The following is a 27,615-nucleotide window of genomic DNA, read 5'->3' as shown; positions in this document are numbered from 1 at the left end:
TTCTGATTAACTGCGCCAATGCATTCCGAGACTGATTTGTACCAGGAGGACCTAGAAACACTTTAACCCCACTTAAAGCCTCTTAGGACGTAGAGCGTTGATTACGAAAGTAATTGTCACGCAGATACTACACTCAGAGAAAACTCTCTTATAAATACCAGTCAACGTATCTTTAAGGTCGAGCAAAAACTCTAAGACCCCTAGAACCCGTTCTACAGGTACAAAAATCAAAATCCATAGTTTACCCTAGGGCGAGGTTAGAGACGTGACTCTGTTGCACCCCAAAATTTTCCCTCTTTATTTGAGCTATAAGTTATCCAAGACGTTTATTTCGTCGTTCGAAAAGGAAAAAAAATAATAAAAAGTTTTCATGGGTTTAAGAAGGTACGGAGTGAAATATGGTTCAAACAGTGGAAATACGAGAAAATTCATAAATCTTATTCTGAAAGTGATATGAGCTGAATTCCCGTGTGGCCCCGACTGTTTCGATGTTATCTACAACTTTCGTGTTTGACTCAGAAACCAATTCCATGAGGAAGGTTGTCGAATTTTCAAATTACTGGAGCGTTCGCAGTGAAAAATGGTGCTGAACCGTAGGTTTTCGGACACTAAAAAATTCATATCTCACAATCCGCTCATCCGATTCACTCGAGATTTTAACTGAAGCTCTGTGCTAATATTCCCGACATTTCATATGTTCGGACCGAAGACCAATTATGCACCAAAAATTCCCAGCATTTTGAAGAACGCCTTGATTTTTCAGTGAAAAGTGTGCTTTCGGGTATGTCGCGGCGAGTTTGAAAATTCATAACTCCTTCGATTTTTATCGTATGAGGTCCATTCCGGCGGCATTCTCTCGGAAATTTCGTTATCTTCGATTCTTCGTCACACGTGCTAAGTCATATTTCGAGCTGAAGTTTGAATTTTATCGCATTCTTTGAACGGTACTCGCAAAATTCTGCACGGTCGCACCAGATGAACCGATTTTTCTCGTCATTCAAACGCGCATAATTTCCTCACCGTTTGTCGGATTGAGACGATTCTCGCGGCTACGAGTCACAAATTTTGTCATCTTCGCAGTGATGTTCGTTTTATTTCCAAATTCCGCACCGAGTCAAATTTCCCCGAAAACGAACAAAAGAGAGATACATTAGAGGCATTTTTTACACTTCACCACATACACTATATAAATTAGTTTTCCCCCTTTTCTCCCATAACTTGAATTCTCCAAAAATTCACAATCTTTCTTTCCCTCACTTCACAAACAAAACTCCAATTCTCTCCTCCCACTCTCTAAAATCAAACACAACTTTTATTTCTTTTTTCTCAAGAACATGATGAGTTTCACGAAGAACTCAAGAACGCACCAACACACAAATTGATTGAAGCTCAAGGATCTTTCTCCCTCTCATCACCGAATCATCACCATGCGGTCTCTTATTTGATCCACCTTCTCCGTTGTGCTCCTTCGTTCCGAGCAGCTCCCTCCGTCAAGTGATTTCCGCGCCGCCGATCACCGCCACGGACCAGCGTTTCTCTCTCTTCGTCTTGTGCCATGAAGACTGCTCCCTTTTGCCGCTTCTGGTCGTGAATCGCGGCCTCCAATTCCGTTTCAGCCTCCTCTTCATCTTTTCGGTAATGCCGCAATCCTTTAGTCTTTGTTTCAATTGCTCGCATTATGGATGAATTTGGTAATCATTGTGTGTAGTTGATAATAGATATTGAATTGAAGTTTGTTGATATTCGTTGCTTGATTCTCGAGTCGATTTGTGTTGCGGTTCAAGTATTAGATGCTGAAAGTTGATTAGAATTATGGTTTATACGAAGATTTGAGCACTTGAATTGGTAATTGAACATGAGAATTGATGATGATGTGGTCGTTTGTTATGGTTAATTCCGCTGGATGTTTAATGGTGTGAATTGTTGTGTGCATAAATAGATAAGAGTTGTTCAAGGTGTGGTTGATGGATATTTGTTGTGAATTTTCGGTGTTGATTGTTGTTGTAGTTTGTTTAAGAAAACTAGTGAAAAATATGTTGATATGAGCTAAGATAGGGCTGAAATTTTAATGTGGATTATGTTGATGATATGTCTCAAGTGCTTATGAACTCAAATGAATGCATACTACATGTTTGATGAGTTGATTGTGAGAGATGTGATTTGATCAAAGTTGCTTGAATAGTGAATAATATGGATGTAGTGATTAATTGGTGATACTTGCTCATGAATTGTTGTTGATTTTGTGACTTGTTAGTGCTGGGAATGTATGGTGTTTTGTTGTTGTTTTAGAACCTCAAAATGCATAGAAATATGGTTGTATGAACATGCACAGTTTCTGGAAAATTTAACATGGTTTTGGTTGTGTTTTGATGACATTTTGGTGCTATTTTGATGATGAATCGTTGCTGGATTTTTAATGATGTTTTGATGTTGCTTTGGTGCTTTGAAAATGCATAAAAAACATGTTGACATAAGTGCTTAAGTGCTGAAAATTTCGGCTACTAATTGATGAGGTTTTAGCATGAAAATTGGTTGGAAAATAGCGTGTTTTAAAGGCTTGAAGTAGCATTAGAATTATATTTTTCTAAAAGTCTCATGCTCTTGAATTATGGAGATAAAGTGATGATGAGTTCATGTGACTTAAAGTTTGGACAGAGCAGTGCCGTGTTTGATTTGAATATGTACAGTTGTGATTTAATTGTGGGAAGTAATACATGTTATTGTTTGAAATTGTTGGAAAATGATATGTTGGAATAGGTATTAGTTGTTGATGGATGTTGCTCAGCTTTGCTTAATGATACCTATTGATGAGTTTTCTTGTAGTATGTTTGGTTGGTTTAGTTTTGTGCATACTTTTTGCTATGTTTTGTTGTAATACACTTGCTGTCCCATGTGGAGATTGTTACTAATTGTCATTTTAATATGGAAGCATGCTTGTCATAACATTGTGTTAGTAGTTAAATGATATTTGCTCGATTGTAGTTTGATTTGACGACACTTTCATGTTGCACACGCGGCTGCCCCGTTCGGGAAGTCATACTTCGGTTCGGTTTTAATAGTGGAAATTGTTGGGAGTTTGTTCGATATTAGTAATACTGGAAAGTTTCTGTGAATTTCTTGATGTTTGTTGGTTCAATAATGTAAGTGAGATTCATGTTGTCAAAAATAGCGATGCTGAAAATTTATTTGCACTATGTTCATGTGTTTTTTGGATACTCGAGTTGATTTTGTTGAGGGAGAATGCTTGGCAAGGCTTGGTGTTTGTTTGTTAGTAAATCAAGTTGTTGATAATGTTGCATAAGTGTGGTATTGGTTGATTCTCTTAGGTCATAATTTGGTTTTGACATTTGCTAAAAATGTGATAAAACTAGTGTGGTTGAGACTTGTTTCATGATTGTCTAATGTTTGTTTTGTGCTAATACTTGAGCTTATCATATGAAAATGTTTCAAAAAAATATGTGGATTAATGTTGAGGACTACTTGTTGTTTACTATGTGAGAGCTTGTTTGGTGCACCAAATTTCACTTGCAAGTATATGTTATCCTTTGCCAATTTTCATGAAGCTTTGCATTGAGTTGCTAGTGATATGAATGTATTTTTGGGACTGGTTTTTCATCATAATAATGCAGCAAATTTGGCATTCTAATTGCTACTTGAAACCATGTTTTGTGTCATAATTTCACTTGTAAACATATGTAACTTTGTGCTAATTGTTGTGAGGTTTTCTCTTGAGTTTGTGTGTGATTTGTGGTGAGCTTTAGGACTGTTTTATTATCACTATTATGCAGAATTTTCCATGGCTCCATTGCACTATGTTTCCATTCTTTTAACTCATGAAAATTGGTCCTTTTGTTGCACTTTTGATATGAAACTAGTTGGTATTGGTTGCTTGTTGTTTCTAAGTGATAGATAGTGTTTCTATGTGCTAATAATTGACATTTGAGCTGCTGCAACTTTCTGTTTCACATAATATACTCAGTATGCTCGGTTTGTGTTTTGTGTGCGCGTCGTGTCGGCTTCATTCCATTTTGCCATATCTTTTGAACCGCTTATCGTTTTTGATCATGTGAATAATGTTTTTCATACGTAACAATATTTTCGGAGCTGTTTGTATAGTTTATTTTTGGTTTCGGCCGACTTTTTTTACCGTTTTCGCTACTGCCCCTGTTCCGAAAGTCGTGCTTCCGGGCCGATTTTGTAAATTCCGACTCCATATTTGAGTTTTTGGCACGTTTCTAGCTTACCATAAAAATTTGGCTTAATTCTGACGAGTTTAGTTTTCACTGTTTTTACCCGGTTTTGCCGTTTCGGTGTACCGTTGTGCATGTAAATATTTGTGTTGGCTTCCGTAGTTTTATTGTACATATTTGATTTGCTTGTTCCTTCTTATTCGCTTTTGTTATGTTTTCACTTTCTATTCCGTTATCCATTTCCGGTTCAGCTTATAATTCAATAACGCAATTCCGATTGCAGTGTCTTGTTATCTCTAACGTGTGTGCTAGTATGCAAGGCAACATGGAGGCTCTGGTCGATACCCGCTCTCGTGTTCCGCTTTATTTGCGGGACACGACATTTATCCTCTCTCTGATTCGCGTTTCTACACGCATCCTTTATCATTATGCTTGCTTGTCCGGATTTCTGTTTCCCTTGCAGGTGTATGATATTCGTTGTGCCCAATGCACACGTTGGCGCGTGATTTACTTTCATCGCGCCGACTCTTGATTGCTCATGCGGATTTTAATCGGAGTGCTGACATGTTTGCTGTTGCTTTTGCTAGCTCGCTCGCGGGATCCTAATTTACTCGCTCTCTTCGCTTTAGTTTACGGATCATCATCCGTTTGGTATTGATTTCGTTTCATTTTATTTCTCTCGCACTTTATCGCTTTCTCGCATCATCCTTTAACATGAGAAGTAGGACCTAGACATGCATCTGGCCAAGCCCTCGAAAGAGGCTCTGTTTTTGTTGGTGTGTTTTTATTTGTGCTTTGCGGCAGGGAGTCACGGTGTAATAAGTCCTATATGGCACTCCGTTAAGTCCTCATGGAAGGCACGCGGAAAGGGTTAGCAATCAACCCCCGCCCAGTCTCATCGAGTCCGTTCAGTATGCGCACGCTACGCGTCACTCGCTTCTGAACTAGTACAAGATCTTGTTATCGAGTATGTCAGGAAAATGGTTCATATAGCCGGACCCCCGCCTTTCCTATAGCTCGCGTCGCTCGACGTTGATTCTCGGTGTACGCACGCACCGTTTTCCTTTACGATCCGTGACGGCTTGGTTGCTGAGAGGGATCCGCTCCTCTTGTCTATGGTCCGATCATTTTCGCGAGGTCTAATGCTTGGTTGACTTGGGTTGAGCTGCTCCCCTTGGCTATGGCGGGACCGCTTTTCTACCACTCGGTCAGTACCGTTGGTTTTGTTTGCTTTACGAGCGGAGCTCGTTTATGTGATACTATTGTGTGCTTTCCCTTTTCCCCCGTAGGTTGCTAGTTTAGTTTAGACTTGTACCCTTTGTATGATAACATTAGGTAGCAAGCTTTCCCCCTTAGCTTAGGTCTTCCTCATGCATTCTTTAAAACACAAATCAAACTCTTTGATTTTCTTTTCTTAAGAGCTTGTTATTTCCGCTCCATTCCCAAGCATAAGTCTCCAAAGGTCGAGCAGCGGAGTGCAAATGTAACTTGTTCACCTAAAAAACACAAAACAAACAGAAACTAGTTAGCCGAGCTACGGTAGCTCTGATTCTGCAAAACAGATACGTAGGCAGCGGGGTAGGGCCCGTGCGAGCATAACTCTTTCTTTTCCCTACATTTTGCATGCATTTTAGTCCAGATTAGCGTAGATTTGTTACACACCCATAGATTTAGACACTAGCGTGGATACCATCGAGTACGATGGGCGCGAGGGGTGCTAACACCTTCCCCTCGCATAACCGACTCCCTTACCCTTTTTTCTCTGGTCGTGAGACCGTTGTTTTGTTTTGTGGTTTGCTGACATTCCCTTCCTTTTCAGGATAAATATGTTAGTGGCGACTCAGTTAATTTTCGCGGGTAGCGACAGCTGGCGACTCTGCTGGGGACGTCTCGACCTATTGCGGGTCCGGACTTACCAAGTCGATCCTAGCGCTTGTGTGTTTATCTTTGGGTGCTTTACTGCTTTGCATATTTATATGTTTGCATTGCATTCTATGTACGCTTTTACTTTTTGCATCATATTCTGGACTGTCTGGATCTTTGTTTGTTGGGTGGGTGTTTCAAGAGGTAAAAGGCCCAATACCCAGGCTATGAGTGATAACATAAGAACTAAGACTAAAGTGGCCGTGACGGACAGAAGGCGTATGCCTGATTGATCTGATCACGTATCCACGGGCAGAGCTTGGTGGAATGAGGCAATATCGTATGATAACGCCTACATTCGATCCTCTGTTGGTTTTTTGACCTACCCTGGCCTAGATTTACCCGTGAGTGGGGCGGGAATCAATCATTGCTTAACAGGTACATTGTTGGTGACCGCTGTTCTTGTTCGTGGGTTACCGCTGCTCTCGTTCGAGTGTACTATTGGTTCTTGTTCGTGGGTTACCGCTGCTCTCGTTCGAGTGTACTATTGGTTCTTGTTCGTGGGTTACCGCTGCTCTCGTTCGAGTGTACTGTTGGTTCTTGTTCGTGGGGTACTATGGTTCTTGTTCGAGTGGTGATCTGTGTTCTATTCCAGTGTGTTATTGACTATGGGCTTTGTGTAACACCCCATAATTTCAGTTTATTAATTTAATTTGGATTTAAATTAAATAATTGGAATTTTAGTATTTTTATTTGGAATTATTTGGAAAATGATGAAATATTGACATTTGGGCCTAGAGTGGTGATTAGCAGAAGAGGGGGTGTTGACTAAGCAAGCCCATTATAATAATTATTTTATTTTTCATAAAATAAGGAATTTGGGGAAAAGAGGAAGGAGAAGCAGGAACTGAGTCTGAAGAAAGGAGAACACGTGAAAGTGAGAAGAGCCAAAGGGGAAGAGAACTTCGAAGATTCGACTCTGAGGTAAGGGGGGATTCTTCGGGTTAGTATTCCTTATGTGATTGTAGGTAGTATGATTGATTAGGATTGTTGTCTAGTTCAATCGTACGTGTCGGGTTTGGGAATTTTGTTAGGTTTTGATAATCTTGTATGAATTGGCATGATTTTGTTGATACTTGTGATATATGATGTTAATACATGTCAATAACTTGTTTGAAATGTGTAATTGTGTGAAAAACAATGATAATTGTGTGTATGTTCGTATGTACCTGAAATTGGGGTATTGGGATATGGTAAATGCTGTCAAAATGGTGATTTTTGCTGTGCAGGTACGTAGGAACCGGTTCCCATGTGGGACGAACCGGTTCCCCCTTGTAAAAACAGAGAAATATGGGTTCTGGGTAGCTGGGAACCGGTTCCCATGTAGGGACAACCCGGTTCCCCATAGTAAAAATCAGAGACGTGACTTTGAAGCTGCCAGGAACCGGTTCCCACGTAGGGACAACCCCGTTCCTGCAGCACTTTTTCTAAAAATGTTTTATCTTTGAAAACTCATAACTTTTGATCCGAGTATCCGATTTATGTGCCGTTTTGGGCGTTGTGAAGCTAGTGAGATGCTTTATCTGATGAATTGATAAAATGGGCAATAGCCAACTTTACTTTTTAAACTCGATTTAATTATTAATGAATTGAAAGATAGTATATGTATATGTGCTTATATATATGACTATTGATGCATGTTCTGTATTGGTGATGAGATTGTGATATTTATTGGGTGATGTTGGTTTATAACATGTCGTAAATGAATACATATTTTGTGATTATGTTGTTGGGTTGTTTTGATAATTGGTTACATTGTGTGCAATGATGTTAGATGTAACGATGTATGAACGTGGTGATGATTGATGAATTATGAATGTTAATATACTGTTAATATTAACATGTGAACTGTGGTGAATGTATGTGTGATATGTTTGTATGAATGCTAAGAATATATACATGCTTATTGGTGATGATTTGGTGATGATAATGAGACGATGTGTTACATCGGATTGGTGATGTTGTAAGCATGTTATATGTTGCATTCATTGGCATACATTTTTGGTGATGGATCCCGGTGATGAAAGTGGATCAAAACGGTGGGCATGATTCCCAGTGTGTGGAATCGGTGCTGGATATTTTGGTGGGCATGATTCCCAGTGTGTGGAATCGGTGCTGGATATTTTGGTGAGCATGATTCCCAGTGTGTGGAATCGGTGCTGGATATTTGGTGAGCATGATTCTCTGTGTGTGGAATCGGTGCTGGTTAAACTGTATCTCAGTGATGAGGATATCAGTTGGATGGGTATATCCCATGTATGGTACCACATGCATAGTGTCAGTTTAATCATATGCATTGGTTATAACATGATTGGATGGAATTCAGTGTTATGCCTTGGTGTGTTTATATGATTGATGTATTAAGAATATGTTGTTAATATAACTTGATCATTAGTATAATTGATGAGTTGTGGGCCGATGGCCAATATTGTTGGATTGATGTTTACTTGTTGTAATAATTCTGATTATATGTATGATTGAGTGGATGATAATTACTATGAGATTTTATTGCTTATGATTGCATAATGCTTATTAATTCGAATGAAACTCACCCTTACTTTGATGATTTCAGATTAAGGATGTAGCGGCGTCTTGATTGGGTGAAGATAGCTTATAGGCTAGCCCTTAGTCCGTGTCGAGTCATGCTCTGAATGTAACACTGGGGAACGCTAGTTTAGAGACGAGTTATTATGTCGGTCTTTGTTGTTTATAATTGTATTAGAGAACTTGCATGAATGATGATGATTATGCAATGTTATGAATTATAATCCGCTGTGTTGAACATGAATTGTATTTATGTTAAATGGTTCCTCGTGTGGCATGACAAATGACTATAGTATTTTATGTTAAAGAAGTTGTGACATCCTTGTATTTCATGTTTACTCTGAATTTTTATTATATTTTCCGTGGGGGTTTTAGAAGGGTGTTACAATAGTGGTATCAGAGCATTGTCGGTCCTTGCGACCAGAGTCTTGTTGTTAATTTCCTTTCGGTATGCGACATGTGTGTGAAACACTGTCGGTACTCAGTGTGTTCTAAATGTTTGCTTGCAGAAGTGGGATTGAAACTAGTGGGGGAGAAGTCATGCTTCTCGGATATGTCTCAGATGCAAGATGTTAGAGAGATGCGTGGGGCAGTAGTACAAGAGTGTGGAGTTATTGCTTTCTGAAGCGAAGGTGACATGGACTGAAGACCGTGGTTGTTGTTCAGTCGGAGTGTCTCGGAGTAGATGATGGTTATTTCTGAGAAATGGAATTTGGAAGTTGTGATGCCTCAAGTGCTACTGACGTACTGCGATGTTGTTGTATGAGTAGCCCTATGTAAAAGGTTGTTGTTGAAGCAGTGATTAAAAGAAGTATTGTCGTAGACCTTGTCGTAGGATTACTAGTAAGTAATTGAGATGATGGGAGAGGTTATCGATGTTGTTGAGAAAGTTTCGAAGTGCGAGTAATGCAAAGAGACGAATATGATCTCAAGGATAAGAAGGTTGATGATGGCGTACACGAATTTGGTTTCAGGATGTTGCAGAAATCGAACTTCAGCGATGAAATGTGTTGTTTAAGTTATAAGAAGTTTGGAAGCGAAGAGATGTGATAAGATGATGTTAATAATGAGATTAATTTGAAGAGGATGAGTTCTGGAGCAGAATTTTCGTAAGCAAATCGCAGGAAGATTGCTGAATCGTTATGAAACTTCGAAAATTCATAACTGGAGTTCTGGACATCCGATTTGAGTTCCGTTTGAAGCGTCGGAAAGCTAACGAGATGAACCTTGTTATAAAAATGGTTGCAGCAGCTGTAACATATTTAATTGTGTTAGGATGATGTTAGAAAGAGGTGAAGTTACGGTTACACTTGTCCTTAGAACTAGATTGTTCGTTGGTGCGGCATGGGATGTCAGTGTCAGAGTTAAACAGAATAAAGGAATAATGAGGAGGCTTGTTGAGAAGCAATCTTAGAGATTAAATGTGCCAATTGAGAAGTTTTGGAGATGTCGTATAGAGTTTCGTTGCATGGTATCGGTATTGTATCTTGGGTAACGGTTGGAAACATTCATATCTTGAACTTTGAGTATCGGATTAGGGTGTCGTTTGAGACTACGAAGAGGTGAGATTATGTTATAACTTGTGGAAGAGTTATAAATACAGTAGAGTGGTCCTATGAGGAGATATTATGATGTTGGATAAAGAAGCCTAGACCAGTGTTGAAATAGGAATGCTTATTACCGCGATTGTTCGGAACGAAGTCGAGTAGAATATGTCCTTAATAAATAAGCGGATAAAGATGATTTAAATATTGATGGATTTGAGTGATGAAGGAATCAGTAGAAAAAGTGAAATAGACTTTGGAACCATTTGTGGTATATTGTGATGCGTCGTTGATGGGTTTGGATGGTGTATTGATGTAAAACCAGTAAGTAGTAACTTATGCGTCGAGACGATTGAAAGCGCAGGAAAGGAATTATCTGACTCATGATTTAGAATTGGCAGCCATGGTTTGTTTGAAGTTGCAGTAACATTATTGGTATGGTTCGAGGTTGCCTCTAAAAATGTCGATGCTGATGGTGAAAGAGTTGGATTTAATTGAACAATTCAGAGAATTAAGTTTGGTATGTGAAAGTGCTCCTAATAATGTTAGATTGGGTATACTGAAACTGACTAATGGTATTCCTGACGAGAATAGAGAAAGTCAGAAAGCTGATGTTGAGTTGATCGATAAGTCGACCTTGGATTACAAAGGTAAAGACGGCGAATTCAGAATTAACGAGGATGGTGTAATGAGGTCTAGAAGTCGCGTTTGCGTTCAAGATGCTACCGGGTTGAGAATTCTAGAAGAAGGACACCGTAGAGAATTAGACAATGTTAATGAGTTGAGTATAAACTCAGGAAGGACACTATTATGTAGTAACAACGGTTTATGCTTAAACATGATTGTCGGCTATCTATTGACAAATTGAGGACTTGATCACCCTTAATCTCTTGTTGATAGTAGGCGGAGTCATATAGATAGTATGAGATTGCTTGTTACCTTAATGGTATAAGATGTGGTGAAGGTTGAGAGGTGAGAATAACCACTCACCATATTGTGGGAACTTATGAGGAAGTGAATATGAAGGAGTGCAAAGTATTGGACGGTGACTTAAGACGAGTAGTCGTAGTCGTACAGCGAAAGTATGATGTAAAGTGGTGTTATGAGTGCTACTCGTGAGTAGTGAGAATTAATATGTCGGGGTTCTACATGGAGAATATGTGTTTATCTATATGTTGGGTTTAGAATCTCGTGGACGTGAGGATGTCGTGCCAAAGGATTATGACCTTTTGAATAATTGCCGAGATGATGGATATCCTATTATGGTTGAATGTAGTTAATGAGTATGTGTTCGAAGAATGTTAAGACAACGAGTTGATACTATGTAATGCCATAATAATTTTGTACTGTTGTAAGGTGTTATGTAAATTTATGAATATAATGTGGAATTATACTCTGCGAAGGACGAAGTTAATCTGATTCTTAGTGGAGAGTGGGACTCAATTGAGCTACCTTGTAAGCAATGGTATATTGAGGATAATGAGCTATGTAATTATAACTACTGATGTGTGCTTGTTCCGATAGTGGGAATGTTTTTAATAGATGAAGTAACTCGGGAATTTGCTTTGAGTAAGTGTAAGTATTACTTTATCGCTCAATTGCAAGAGTGTGCCTAAGGTTGGTACGTGAGTAAATGGAATCCATTACTACAGTGTTGATCAGTTGCGATCATACCATGGATTATGTAATTGTATTATTCAGTTGTTGAGTGTATTGTATGGATCGTACCTCGAAGTTTCATTGTCGTTAATCGTTGGAGTATAGCGAGTGGTATACCCTGGGATGGTCAGATGCGAAGTAAGGGCGGAGATTGAATGCATGAGATATGCTGGTGTTGGTTATGTCAGATGAATTTTGAGACTCGACTAAGAAGGTGTTAACGGAGAATGGGAGAGAGTCAAATGAAGTACTCTTATCTGGGACTTTACTTGAAGTATGTTTTCGAGGACGAAAACTCTTTTAGTGGGGGAGAGTTGTAACACCCCATAATTTCAGTTTATTAATTTAATTTGGATTTAAATTAAATAATTGGAATTTTAGTATTTTTATTTGGAATTATTTGGAAAATGATGAAATATTGACATTTGGGCCTAGAGTGGTGATTAGCAGAAGAGGGGGTGTTGACTAAGCAAGCCCATTATAATAATTATTTTATTTTTCATAAAATAAGGAATTTGGGGAAAAGAGGAAGGAGAAGCAGGAACTGAGTCTGAAGAAAGGAGAACACGTGAAAGTGAGAAGAGCCAAAGGGGAAGAGAACTTCGAAGATTCGACTCTGAGGTAAGGGGGGATTCTTCGGGTTAGTATTCCTTATGTGATTGTAGGTAGTATGATTGATTAGGATTGTTGTCTAGTTCAATCGTACGTGTCGGGTTTGGGAATTTTGTTAGGTTTTGATAATCTTGTATGAATTGGCATGATTTTGTTGATACTTGTGATATATGATGTTAATACATGTCAATAACTTGTTTGAAATGTGTAATTGTGTGAAAAACAATGATAATTGTGTGTATGTTCGTATGTACCTGAAATTGGGGTATTGGGATATGGTAAATGCTGTCAAAATGGTGATTTTTGCTGTGCAGGTACGTAGGAACCGGTTCCCATGTGGGACGAACCGGTTCCCCCTTGTAAAAACAGAGAAATATGGGTTCTGGGTAGCTGGGAACCGGTTCCCATGTAGGGACAACCCGGTTCCCCATAGTAAAAATCAGAGACGTGACTTTGAAGCTGCCAGGAACCGGTTCCCACGTAGGGACAACCCCGTTCCTGCAGCACTTTTTCTAAAAATGTTTTATCTTTGAAAACTCATAACTTTTGATCCGAGTATCCGATTTATGTGCCGTTTTGGGCGTTGTGAAGCTAGTGAGATGCTTTATCTGATGAATTGATAAAATGGGCAATAGCCAACTTTACTTTTTAAACTCGATTTAATTATTAATGAATTGAAAGATAGTATATGTATATGTGCTTATATATATGACTATTGATGCATGTTCTGTATTGGTGATGAGATTGTGATATTTATTGGGTGATGTTGGTTTATAACATGTCGTAAATGAATACATATTTTGTGATTATGTTGTTGGGTTGTTTTGATAATTGGTTACATTGTGTGCAATGATGTTAGATGTAACGATGTATGAACGTGGTGATGATTGATGAATTATGAATGTTAATATACTGTTAATATTAACATGTGAACTGTGGTGAATGTATGTGTGATATGTTTGTATGAATGCTAAGAATATATACATGCTTATTGGTGATGATTTGGTGATGATAATGAGACGATGTGTTACATCGGATTGGTGATGTTGTAAGCATGTTATATGTTGCATTCATTGGCATACATTTTTGGTGATGGATCCCGGTGATGAAAGTGGATCAAAACGGTGGGCATGATTCCCAGTGTGTGGAATCGGTGCTGGATATTTTGGTGGGCATGATTCCCAGTGTGTGGAATCGGTGCTGGATATTTTGGTGAGCATGATTCCCAGTGTGTGGAATCGGTGCTGGATATTTGGTGAGCATGATTCTCTGTGTGTGGAATCGGTGCTGGTTAAACTGTATCTCAGTGATGAGGATATCAGTTGGATGGGTATATCCCATGTATGGTACCACATGCATAGTGTCAGTTTAATCATATGCATTGGTTATAACATGATTGGATGGAATTCAGTGTTATGCCTTGGTGTGTTTATATGATTGATGTATTAAGAATATGTTGTTAATATAACTTGATCATTAGTATAATTGATGAGTTGTGGGCCGATGGCCAATATTGTTGGATTGATGTTTACTTGTTGTAATAATTCTGATTATATGTATGATTGAGTGGATGATAATTACTATGAGATTTTATTGCTTATGATTGCATAATGCTTATTAATTCGAATGAAACTCACCCTTACTTTGATGATTTCAGATTAAGGATGTAGCGGCGTCTTGATTGGGTGAAGATAGCTTATAGGCTAGCCCTTAGTCCGTGTCGAGTCATGCTCTGAATGTAACACTGGGGAACGCTAGTTTAGAGACGAGTTATTATGTCGGTCTTTGTTGTTTATAATTGTATTAGAGAACTTGCATGAATGATGATGATTATGCAATGTTATGAATTATAATCCGCTGTGTTGAACATGAATTGTATTTATGTTAAATGGTTCCTCGTGTGGCATGACAAATGACTATAGTATTTTATGTTAAAGAAGTTGTGACATCCTTGTATTTCATGTTTACTCTGAATTTTTATTATATTTTCCGTGGGGGTTTTAGAAGGGTGTTACACTTTGGTTCCGTGAATTGACATTCTATGTTCCGTATGGTATACCATCTAGGGCCGAACCTTTGGCTCTGTATTATGTGTGTTACCGGCAGTCCAGAATGCCTGGTGGGCGGCAACAAGTCCCACCACTTTGCATCATAGCATATTTATTTCCAAAAGAAATGCAAAAAAAAATGTATATAATAATAAGCATTTGCATGTCATATTTTTCAGGGACATTCAGGAGTTCACCCAAGTTGAAGATGGACATTCTCACTGATACTGTCAAAGAACGCACGAGGCATACCAGAGCTTACAAGATTCCGGATATTGATGTTTCCGGGTTGATTGGTTTGAGTTCTCGGTTGAAAGGGGAGGTTCTCCGTGACTTCAATCGTGATTATGGCAATTTGCTCTCCATCCTCAATACATCTTTTGATCCGATGGCTTTGATCACCCTATTTCAGTTCTATGATCCGCACTTGAGATGTTTTACATTTTAGGACTATCAACTGGTCCCAACGCTCGAGGAATTTTCTTACATAGTCAACATCCGAATCACTGATGATGTACCTTTTGTTCGAGTTCCCAAGGTTGTGAGATTTGAACAAATAGCTGAAGCTCTTCACATGGGTATAAAGGAGGTGGAAAGAAATTGGAAGTCATCGGGCGGTGTTTCTGGTTTCTATCTTTGCTTTCTGATTAGTAGGGCTGAGGATGCGGCTAAGAAGGAGCAGTGGGTTGATTTTAGTCGTTTGCTTGCTATCATGATTTATGGTATTGTCTTATTCCCATCAAGGGAGAACTTTGTGAGTTTGGCGGCGATCTGTGTCTTTATGAACAAAAACCCCGTGCCAACGTTGCTTGCAGATGTTTATTTTTCAATCCATTCGAGAAGTAAGAAGGGAGGATATGTTGTTGGTTCTTGTCTTCCGTTGTTGTATTAGTGGTTCATGTTGCATTTGCTAGTGAGAGGACCTTTTGTGCTTAAGAAGAGTTCTCTTAAGTGGTCAGATAGGATTGTTAACCTCACATCTTATGACATCAGGTGGAATTATTGTGTGGGGAAGGTTTGGAACATCATCACTAGTTGCGGTCAATATCCCAATGTTCCCCTCATGGGAACCAAAGGTTGTATTAGTTATAATCCCACGCTCGCCTATCGTCAATTGGGATATGCAATGGAAAAGGCTCAGAATGATGTAGAAGCGTTTGAATCAGTGTACTTTGCTGATGGTAAAGATCCTCTGGAGCTAGAGAAGATAGCGTATGCTTGGACTAAAGTCCATAGAAGGGATCGGACTACTTTGAGCAAGAAGGTTCCTATTGCTATGGGTCCTTACAGGAAATGGGTTGAGGCAAGAGTGGCAAATCTGTTGCTGCCATTTGTGAGGTCATGTCCATTGTATGAGCAACCTCCCGTGGTTTTATCTGATACAGTTGCGGCTGAACTCTATTCAGGCCGAAGCGGACAACATCAAGCTAAAAGCAAAGGACAATGAGGTTGGTTTGGAGAGGTATTTTCAAGATCACGAAAAGGCGGAATTGGCTCGTAAGCTCAAGCATGCGGAAGGTGAAGGTTCAAACATGACACGTGCTCAAAGGCGATCTCATGACTTGATGGAAGAAAGCTTGTACCGAAAACAACAGGAATGTGCGAAGTTGCGAAGGTCCGAAAACAATAGCAAGAGAAAGGTGCAGGATTCAGAAAAGCAATTGATGGAAGAAAAAGCCAAGTCGGCTCGACTTGAAGAAGAGCTCGCAAGCCTCCGAGCCCAGCGGAGAGGAGATGGAGGAGCTCATTCTGTTATTAGACGATCCTAGTGTTGCTGTGGAGTGGATCTGTTTGGTCCATGATGTCGATTTACTGTTTATTTTGATATTTGTTGCCCATGTCCAGGATTGTTGGATGGTGTCGCATTTTGTTACGCTGGATTTCTTTTGTATGCCTTATGAGCACATTGTGACACGATTATGTGTTTTGTTTGTATGAACTCAAATTTGGAATTATGTTTGAATGAAATATGCTCAATTTGATGAAGTATTCTCGTGTGTGGATTGTTATTCAAATATATTCGGTATCAGGGTTGCTATGTCCTATCTGAAAGTGGGATGAACTCTTGGATACCTGAAAATTGACAAACATTTCATGCATATCATTCATATATCATACATGTCATACATTTGCAGGCTTTGCAGGTCTTATATATTATGTCTTGCTGTTTTGTTATCAGAAGGAGTTCTAAGACGGCTAATCACCCGTATCCGACTAGGAGCAATCAGAGAAGGCAGATGGAACAGATTCAGGAACAGATGGCAGAGATGAGAGCTCAATTGACGGAGCAGATGAATGCACAGATGACGCAGTTCATGGAGGCGTTGGCTAACGTCACCAGGGGTCAAGAGGATTTGCGAGTTCTCGTCGAGAACTCTAGGAGGACTTAAAATGTATGGTTTGTTTGATGATGTGTCAGGCCGTATTGATGATCATCATGATGAGAATGAGTTCAGGCGTCCTAACTATGTGCCTTATAATCCTTTCAACCAGAATCAAGGTTTCCCTCCACCACCTCCATCTCGTCTGTTGGGGAGGAGAGATAATCAGAACCGTGGTAATCAGGATTTCAACTTTGAGAACTTTGATCAGGTATCAAGGCATAGTGTTGAGGGTGCGCATGATGAAGTTGAAAGGTATCGTCTGATTGAGGAACGTCTCAGGGCTGTTGAAGGCAAAGGGGTGTTAGGCATGAATATCAATGACTTGGGGTTGGTTCCTGGTGTGAGGATTCCACCGAAGTTCAAAGTTCCATCTTTTGACAAATACAATGGAGCGACTTGTCCTATGACTCATGTTAAGGCGTATTACCGGAAAATGTCTGTGTATTCCGAAGAGGAGGGCTTTCTAATGCACTTCTTCCAAGATAGCTTGGCTGGAGCTTCTTTGGAGTGGTATGTACAACTCGAGCGCACTCATATTCACTCATGGAGAGATCTTGTGGAGGCTTTCATTAAGCATTATCAATATAATGTTGACATGGCACCCAATCGAACCCAGTTTCAAGGTTTGGTGCAAGAGTCCAAGGATTCTTTTAAAGCATACGCTCAGAAATGGCGTGAGTTGGCAGCAAGAGTGCAACCTCCTATGACTGAGCGTGAGATGATTGATATGTTCACAAGCACTCTGTCGGGACATTACTATTTGGCTTGTAGTACGTCTGCAAGTTTTGCTGAAATGGTTAGATGTGGTGAACGTGTTGAGATGGGCTTGAAAATGGGAAGGATTCAGATAGGCACTTCTTCTGGCGCCGCGAGTGGCAAGAGACCATCGGAGGGGTATGCCAGAAAGAAGGAAGGAAATGCTGACGCTGTGTATGGAAGAGGAAACCAAGGAAGAAGTAACTCCCAGGTGAATGTTGTTACTATTCTTGTGCCCCAACAACAACAACAGCAAGGACAACGTCCTCAGTATCAGAACAATCGATACCCTCCGAGGACCAGACCTAACAGGCACTTTGATCTGATTCCTATGACATATGCTCAGTTGTTGCAGCACTTGCTCAATATTGAGAAAATCACGTTGAGGGATGCTCCAAATGCTCCAGACAGACAATCACAAAGCTATAACGCGAATGCCCGTTGTGCGTTCCACTCTGGTGGTGTGGGGCATGATACTGAAAAATGCATTGCTTTGAAAAACAAGGTTCAGGACTTGTTAGATCAAAAAGTCATTCAATTCACTCCAGTACCCAATATTGTCAATAATCCGATGCCAACTCACGGAGGCTCGGGTGTGAATGCCATTGAGAGTGAAGAGATAAATGTTGTATCTGATGTGAGCTGTTTGACTTTTCCCCTTGTGTCTGTGAAGCAACATCTGGTAAATAGCGGCATCTTCCCGGGTTGTGGTATCAATTGTAAGAATTGCAAGAGTCAACCTGAGGGCTGTGCTGATTTGAAAGGTATGGTACAAAAACTGATGGATGAGGGTCCTCTTTAATTTTACCGAAGGTTGAGAGGCACGAAGAGTGAGAATGGTGAAGTATCTGTGATTTCAATTCCTTATGAGCCTGTTGTTCCAATATGTATCCAAGTGCCTATTCAGATACCTTTCAATATCCCATATGAGGAACAACCAGCGGCGTTGATGATTACCGTGCCAGGACCAGTTCCTTATGAGAGTGAGAAGGCCATTCCTTGGCATTATGGTTCAGACGTGTATTACTATGGCACGAAGGAAGAGGGTGAGCCGTCTAAAGAGAAACTTGTGGAAGCTGCAGTTGCAAATGCTAATAATTTCGCCGGTACTGGTAGGATCACTCGCAGTGGTAGGGTGTTCTCTCCTCAGCTAGTACAAAACAATGCAGATGCTTCGGCTAAGGCCAAAGGCAAACAAGTGGTAACTGATGTCCAGAATTCTCCGATTCAGAGTGGGGAACCTGATAATGATGTATCTTCCAAGGATGTGGAGGAATTGTTGAGAATCATCAAGAAGTCTGATTACAAAGTTGTTGAGCAGTTGGGTCAAACCCAATCAAAGATTTCCATCTTGCAATTACTGATGTGTTCGGAAGGTCATAGAGATGCTCTCTTGAGAATTTTGAATGGTGCCTACGTGCCACAAGAAATATCTGTGAACCAATTAGAGGCGGTGGCCAATAATATTTCAGCTGGAAATGGTTTGGGATTTACTGATCGTGATCTTCCTCCTGAGGGGAGAAACCACAACAAGGCGTTGCATATTTCAATGGAGTGTAAGGGGACGACTTTGTCTCGTGTGTTGGTTGATACTGGTTCTTCCTTGAATGTGCTTCCCAAATCGGCCCTTATGAGAATTGACTATGCTGGTGTTGAGTTGAGGCCCAGTGAGTTGGTGGTACGCGCTTTTGATGGTTCAAAGAGGTCTGTGTTCGGAGAAGTAGATCTGCCAATCCAAGTTGGTCCTCAGATCTTCACCACGACCTTTTATGTGATGGATATTCAACCTGCTTACTGTTGTCTATTGGGACGACCCTGAATTCACAAGGCTGGCGCTGTGACATCCACTCTTCATTAGAAGTTGAAGTATCCGGTTGATGGTAAAGTGGTGAGGGTTTGTGGTGAGGATGATTACATCGTGAGTCACTTGTCTTCTTTCCGGTATGTGGAGATCGAAGGTGAAATACATGAGACGCCATTCCAAGCGTTTGAAGCTGTAAATGCTGTGAGAACTCCTCCTTATGAGATAGCGAAGCCAGAAACGATTATGTCTTCTCTGAAAGACGCTCAGGTTGTTGTTGAGACTGGAAAGGTGGAAGGCTGGGGGCAAGTAATTGATGTGCGTCCCAAATTTGACAAGAATGGTCTTGGTTTCAGTCCTGGAAAGCATATTGCATCGCCAAAGCCTAATATCCTTAGCCCGGTCAAGTTTGTGAGTGGTGGTGTCATTTAAGATGGTCAGGTTAATGCCATTGTCAATGGCGAGGAGGTGGATAGTGACTGTGATTTTGATAGCTGGATTCGTCCAAGTATTCCTAGGGAGATACCTCGCAACTGGACAATTGAAGATGTCATTCAAGTCACACAAGCTCAGGAGTAAATTTCTTGTTTTTACTTTTCTTATCATGCAATAATTCCTACGCTATGCCCAAGGCGTAGTGAATCATTTGTAGGGCCATGCAGTTCGCATTTTCAAAGTTAATCATGAAATAAAAGGACGTTTTTGCATTCAAATGTTTTGCTCTTTGTCTTTCTTTTAACTTTTTCCTTTAAATGGCAATGTTTTTGCACACACTTGCACATAGCTTAATAAAAATAAAACTAAAATAAAAACATCAATCATGCAGATGTTCCACTACCACGGATTCCATTGGTAACAGTTCCGCTATTGCTTATTATGATTTTGACAATCCGATCTACCAAGCCGAGGAGGAAGCTTATGAAGATTGTGATCTCCCCGACGAGTTGGCCAGATTGTTGAAACAGGAAGAAAAGAAAGCGATTCAGCCGCATCAGGAGGCAATTGAGATGGTAAATGTTGGCGCTAAAGAGCAAGTCCGAGAAGTCAAGATAGGGGCTGCGCTTGAGAATAGTGTAAAGCAGAGGCTTATTGCTATGTTGAAAGAGTATGCTGATATCTTTGCTTGGTCCTATGAGGATATGCCTGGTCTCGATACAGATATTGTGGTACACCGTCTACCTCTCAAGGAAGATAGTCCTCCTGTCAAGCAGAAGCTTCGAAGGACTCGCCCAGATATGTCTGAGAAGATTAAGAAAGAGGTTGAGAAACAGTTTGATGCTGGCTTCTTGCAAGTGGTGAATTACCCGCTGTGGGTTGCGAATATTGTTCCTGTACCTAAGAAGGACGGAAAGGTCAGGATGTGTGTTGATTACAGAGATTTGAATAGGGCGAGTCCGAAGGTTGATTTTCCTCTTCCCCATATTGATGTGTTGGTGGATAATACCGCTCCTTTTAAGGTGTTTTCCTTCATGGATGGCTTCTCTGGTTACAATCAGATCAAGATGGCACCAGAAGACATGGAGAAAACAACATTTATCACGCCGTGGGGAACTCTCTGCTACAAAGTGATGCCTTTTGGGTTGAAAAACGCAGGGGCAACGTATCAACGCGCCATGGTGACTCTTTTTCATGATATGATCCATAAAGAGATTGAAGTGTATGTTGACGACATGATTGCAAAATCTCATACTGAAGAGGAGCATTTGGTTCATCTGCAGAAGTTGTTTGAGAGGCTTTGGGAATTCAGACTGAGGTTGAATCCAAACAAATGCACTTTCGGTGTGCGATCCGGAAAGTTGTTGGGCTTTGTTGTTAGTGGAAAAGGTATTGAGGTTGATCCTGCAAAAATAAAACCTATACAAGAGATGCCTGAGCCGAGAACAGAAAAAGAGGTTCGTGATTTCTTAGGGAGGTTGAACTATATTGCTAGATTCATCTCTCATCTTACGGCCACTTGTGAACCAATATTCAAATTGCTAAGGAAAGATCAGACGGTCAAGTGGAATAATGATTGTCAAAGAGCATTTGAAAAAGTGAAAGAGTATCTGCAAGAGCCTCCGATACTAATGCCTCCAGTTCCAGGAAGGCCTTTGATTATGTACCTCACAGTGCTTGAAAACTCAATGGGATGTGTGCTGGGTCAACATGACGAGTCTGGCCGAAAAGAGCATGCAATATACTACCTTAGCAAAAAGTTTACCGACTGTGAATCCCGATACTCACTGCTCGAGAAAACTTGCTGTGCTTTGGTGTGGGCTGCTCGGCGGCTTAGGCAGTATATGTTGGTTCACACCACCTTATTGATTTCCAAGATGGATCCTATCAAGTATGTCTTTGAGAAGCCCGCTCTTTCCAGAAGAGTAGCCAGGTGGCAAATGATCTTGACTGAATATGATATCCAGTATACTACCCAGAAAGCCATCAAAGGTAGTGTGTTGGCAGATTATCTTGCGCATCAGCCGGTCGAAGATTATGAACAGATGAAGTTTGAGTTCCCCGATGAGGATGTCTTGTACATCAGAGATTGTAATATTCCCGAACCAGAGGAAGGACCCGAACCGGGATCACGATGGACACTTGTGTTCGATGGTGCCTCTAATGCACTCGGGAATGGTGTCGGAGCTGTGATTACTTCTCCTTCAGGTTTTCATATTTCGTTCACAGCCAGTATTTGTTTTGATTGCACTAATAACATGGCTGAGTATGAGGCTTGCATCTATGGTATCGAAGCTGCGGTCGATTTGCGAATCAAGTACTTGAAGGTTTATGGGGATTCCAATCTTGTCATTATCCAGATCAATGGAGATTGGGAAACTCGCCATCAGAATCTGATTCCATACAGGGAGCATGTGATGAGACTCATTCCATACTTTGATGAGATCACATTCGAGCATATTTCTAGAGAAGAGAACAATCTTGCTGATGCTCTCGCTACTTTGGCTTCTATGTTCAAAGTGAAATGGGCCAATGAAGCGCCTAACATCACCATCAATAGGTTGGACGAACCAGCATTTTGCTTTGAGACTGATGTTGAATTGGATGGTAATCCCTGGTATCATGATATTAAAAAGTTCCTCGAAACTCAAGAGTATCCTCCCGAAGCGTCGGTGACTGATAAGAAGTTTCTTAGAAGGTTTGCAGCTAAGTTCTACCTCAACGGTGGTGTTTTGTACAAAAGGCATCATGATAGTGTGTTGCTCCGATGTGTTGTGAAAGAAGAAGCTTCGAAAGTCATCGAAGAAATGCATGAAGGCGAGTTTGGTACCCATTCTAGTGGGCATACGATGGCTAAGAAGATCTTGAGGGCTGGTTACTATTGGTCCACTATGGAAACTGATTGTCATAACCATGTCAGAATTTGTCACAAGTGCCAGATCTATGCTGATAAAGTGCACGTGCCGCCTGTGCCTTTGAATGTCTTGACTTCTCCGTGGCCTTTTGCAATGTGGGGCATTGATATGATTGAAGCGATTAAGCCTACTGCTTCTAATGGACATTGCTTCATTTTGGTTGCCATCGATTACTTCACCAAGTGGGTTGAAGCCGCATCTTATGCGAATGTTACCAAGCAAGTGATTACTCGCTTTATCAAGCACAACATAATCTGTCGTTATGGGATTCCTGAGAAGATCATTACTGATAATGGATCGAATCTCAATAACAAGATGATGAAGGAGCTTTGTGAGTCCTTCAAGATCAAGCATCACAATTCTTCTCCGTACCGTCCAAAGATGAATGGCGCCGTTGAAGCGGCCAACAAGAACATTAAGAAGATTGTGCAGAAGATGGTAGTGACTTACCGAGATTGGCACGAGATGCTACCTTTTGCCTTGCATGGTTATCGCACCTCTGTACGTACATCGACTGGGGCAACTCCTTTCTCACTTGTTTACGGCATGGAAGCAGTACTGCCTGTTGAAGTTGAGATTCCTTCCCTGAGGGTTATGAAAGACGTCGAGCTTGACGAATCAGAATGGGTACAGAATCGGATGGATCAGTTGAACCTCATTGATGAGAAGCGTTTGGCAGCTATTGGTCATGGTCAGGTGTACCAAAAGAAGATGAGGAAAGCTTTTGACAAGCAGGTGCGACCCCAAAGCTACAAACCAGGCGACCTGGTACTCAAAAGAATCATTCTCCCTCAAGGCGATCCTCGAGGCAAGTGGACTCCGACGTATGAAGGCCCCTTTGTTGTGCAGAAAGTATTCTCTGGCGGTGCCATGATGCTTGCAACAATGGATGGTGAGCACTTTCCGCACCCTGTGAACGCAGATGTAGTCAAAAAATACTTCGCATAGACCTGATAAAAAAAAGAAAAAAAGAAAAAAAAGAAAAAAAGAAAAAGAAAAGAAAATGAATCAGGCAAAAGAATGAAAAAGAAACAAATATACCCGCTAAGTTGAAAACCCGAAAGGGCGGCTTAGGCAAAAAAGGGACAAAAGCGAACGACTACATCTTGCATGCCACCTTGGCAATCACTCTTCATACATGCTTAGGGCTCCCGACCGAGGGATAAGCAAGACTCTGTGTTCTTGAGTTTGCACCTGGCAACTCAAATCCCTAAAGCATTCTCTAATTCCAATCGTCGTGTTTAGGGCTCCCGACCGAGGGATAAGCAAGATTCTGTGTTCTTGAGTTTGTGCATCTGGCAGCTCAAATCCCTAAAGCACTCACAAATCCACGTCGGGTCTACAAGTTCCGCGATGTTACATCAGTTGTTAAATTGGGCAGTGATTAATCCTAATAAGTACGGTCTTCCAAAGCAAGGAGATGAGAACGTCAAGGTTATAAAAGTGATAGCGGGATCGAAACCAATGGATATCCGTTTCACGTTGCCATTTCTTTTGTATTCAAAAATGTGTGGTTACCTCTTACTAGGAACTACTTCTGAATTGTGTTCGCCTCTTTTACGAGCACTCTGTTTACAATTAATAAAGATATTTTTATCTTCAAAAGTTGTTTTCTTTTACTGTTTTGTTTGCATAAAACATCCTGAGTTTTTGTTAAACTTTGCATATGAAAACTGCATTGCGTTTACAATACATGATTAGAAATGATAAAACCTTTTAATTTACTTCGAAGTTTTGTGTAGCTAGGATGGCAGGCCAAGATACCATGCTATATCCTGGGGCATTTTCATCTGTATATCTCGCAGGTACATTCTTTCGAGTACACCGTGTCAGCGTGTTGGAGGATCTAGCCAAGCGAGAGATCCTCATTCCCCAATTAAGTGCATCCAGATGAGGTTTTCTTTGTTCCAAGATTCTCATCTCCTCAACAAAGCGCATCTCAATGCATTCTCCGTGCTCCAGGAACCCTTTTCTCCGGTAGAATGTCTCTTCCCCAGTTGAATCATGATTGATTGGTATCTGATTCCCCAGCAAGCTATTAATGATATTCCTTGCTCGAGTTCCTCATTTTCCCCAATAGAGCGTTTCTCTCCCCAACGGATCGACCTATGTCCCCCAGGAGAGTTATCTTGTCCCCCAGTGAAGGTGTTTTCCTAAAAGGACCTTATGCTAGATTCCTTATCCCCAAGAAGGATTTGTTTCCCCAAACAGAGCTCGCATCCAGATTTTATCGTCCCCAGCAGATTTCTGATCCATCTTTGCCAACTCGCAGTTTGTGATTTCAAGTCACTCATCTTGTCCTCCCCGCAGAGTTCCATACACTCTCCAGGACTACTCCAACAATTCAGTGCTCTTCCGTTGTTTCTCCAAGCAGCGTCCGAATCATGCATCATTTGTATAACATTCTTAAAAGCGTATAGCGTATTCCTTCTCAGGAACGTTATTCCCTAAACATTCATACATGCATCATGCATAAATCATGTCATATATGTTTCTTTCTACAGGAAAGTCATCAAGATATTTTAATGCCTCCCAGAGAGCGACTCGCCTAATCATTACAGGCGCTTATCCTAATGACTAAATCAGAAGAAGTTTGTCTCCCTCTCCCTGACATTGTCAGACCAGATGAAAGTCATGCTTATTCCCGATGTCCCCAGATCGGTTGAAGATATCTGTTCCTATCCTAATATCCAGATTAGTTGAAGGAATCGCCTCCGGATCTCCCGAGATCTTCCGAAGGAGCTAGCCCACTGATGCCTCAGATCAGTCGGAGATATCTCCTGATGATTTACTTCATCAGAAGAGGACTGTCTATTATTCCTGATATCGCCAGGTCAGTTGAAGACACTCCTATTCCCGATGTCCCCAGATCGGTTGAGGATATTTATTCTTATCCTGAAATTCAGTTCAGTTGAAAGAACCGCCTCCGGATCTCTAAGATCTTCCGAAGGAGCAAGCCCTCTGATGCCTCAGATCAGTCGGAAATATCCATTCCCTGACGATTTAGTTCGTTCAGAAGAAGATATGTCTGCTCAATCTTGATGTCCACAGATCAGTTGAAGACAATCTTGATTCCCGATGCCCCCAGATCGGTTGAGGAGGTCCATTTTCTTCCTGATGCCCCCAGATCAGTAAAAGGAACAATCCTGATGTTTCCGATCAGTTGAGGACTTCGACCCACCTGACGATTTATTTTCGTCGGAAGAAGACTTGCTTGCTCAGTCCTGATGTCCCTAGATCAGTTGAAAGCATTCTTTAAAATTCCCGATGCCCCCAGATCGGTTGAGGATATCCATTTTCTTCCTGATGTCCCCAGATCAGTAGAAGGCACAATCCTGATGTTTCCGATCAGTTGAGGATATCCACCCACCTGACGATTTATTTTTGCCAGAAGAAGACATGTATGCTCAGTCCTGATGTCCCAGATCAGTTGAAGACATTCTTATTTCGGATATTCAGATCGGCCAAAGACGTCTATTTCTCTTTGATACACAGATCAACCGAAGATGTCGACCTTCTCTTGGTGCCCAGACCAATTGAAGTTTTTCTCTCAGCAATGGGGTTGCCTGTTCCTTCTTATCACAAGTTGGAGCTTATTTAATTATCCAGGTCAATTGAAGTTTTTTCTCCTCGCCTGCGGGGTGTTACATTCCTTCTTATTGCAAGATGGAATCTTCTATTGATCAAGAGCGCAAATTTTCGAGTTCATTCTGGTATTCAATCTCCTTCCACCTCAACGGTTCGAAACTTTCGTTTCTCACTCGTCAGGTTCAAGAAGTTTGAATAGGGGCAGCTGTTGCACCCCAAAATTTGCCCTCTTTATTTGAGCTATAAGTTATCCAAGACGTTTATTTCGTCGTTCGAAAAGGAAAAAAATAATAAAAAGTTTTCATGGGTTTAAGAAGGTACGGAGTGAAATATGGTTCAAACAGTGGAAATACGAGAAAATTCATAAATCTTATTCTGAAAGTGATATGAGCTGAATTCCTGCGTGGCCCCGACTGTTTCGATGTTATCTACAACTTTCGTGTTTGGCTCAGAAACCAATTCCATGAGGAAGGTTGTCGAATTTTCAAATTACTGGAGCGTTCGCAGTGAAAAATGGTGCTGAACCGTAGGTTTTCGGACACTAAAAAATTCATATCTCACAATCCGCTCATCCGATTCACTCGAGATTTTAACTGAAGCTCTGTGCTAATATTCCCGACATTTCATATGTTCGGACCGAAGACCAATTATGCACCAAAAATTCCCAGCATTTTGAAGAACGCCTTGATTTTTCAGTGAAAAGTGTGCTTTCGGGTATGTCGCGGCGAGTTTGAAAATTCATAACTCCTTTGATTTTTATCGTATGAGGTCCATTCCAGCGGCATTCTCTCGAAAATTTCTTTATCTTCGATTCTTCGTCACACGTGCTAAGTCAGATTTCGAGCCGAAGTTTGAATTTTATTGCGTTCTTTGAACGGTACTCGCAAAATTCTGCACGGTCGCACCAGATGAACCGATTTTTCTTGTCATTCAAACGCGCATAATTTCCTCACCGTTTGTCGGATTGAGACGATTCTCGCGGCTACGAGTCACAAATTTTGTCATCTTCGCAGTGATGTTCGTTTTATTTCCAAATTCCGCACCGAGTCAAATTTCCCCAAAAACGAACAAAAGAGAGATACGTTAGGGGCATTTTTGACACTTCACCACATACACTATATAAATTAGTTTTCCCCCTTTTCTCCCATAACTTGAATTCTCCAAAAATTCACAATTTTTCTTTCCCTCACTTCACAAACAAAACTCCAATTCTCTC

At 40.8% G+C, this 27,615-nt stretch overlaps 1 protein-coding gene across 2 annotated transcripts; it reads left to right on the top strand.

Moving 5' to 3' along the window:
- The first annotated feature begins 1,234 nt into the window (after nt 1–1,234).
- LOC131623132 (uncharacterized) lies at nt 1,235–19,542 on the top strand. Of its 2 annotated transcripts, XM_058894142.1 has the most exons (3): nt 1,235–7,037; nt 8,686–12,481; nt 14,700–19,542. In XM_058894142.1, exon 3 carries the CDS (start codon nt 16,912–16,914, stop codon nt 18,460–18,462), a length of 1,551 nt encoding a protein of 516 aa, XP_058750125.1. In that variant the 5' UTR covers nt 1,235–7,037; nt 8,686–12,481; nt 14,700–16,911; the 3' UTR covers nt 18,463–19,542. The 2 variants fall into 2 exon arrangements, 1 of the variants encoding a protein (XP_058750125.1); XR_009290151.1 differs by lacking the exon at nt 14,700–19,542 and adding an exon at nt 14,130–14,418 and having other exon boundaries at nt 1,235–12,481.
- The last annotated feature ends 8,073 nt before the right edge of the window (nt 19,543–27,615 follow it).

This window comes from Vicia villosa, unplaced genomic scaffold (assembly GCF_029867415.1).
Source record: "Vicia villosa cultivar HV-30 ecotype Madison, WI unplaced genomic scaffold, Vvil1.0 ctg.000052F_1_1, whole genome shotgun sequence".
Lineage (NCBI taxonomy): Eukaryota > Viridiplantae > Streptophyta > Magnoliopsida > Fabales > Fabaceae > Vicia > Vicia villosa.
The sequence above is the reverse complement of the archived record's forward strand: the minus strand, read 5'-3'. Positions and strand labels throughout refer to the sequence as shown.

What these genes read in the sequence shown, in the direction of transcription:
- LOC131623132 (XM_058894142.1), top strand. Translation starts at nt 16,912, where the DNA reads ATGTATGGTTTGTTTGATGATGTGTCAGGCCGTATTGATGATCATCAT.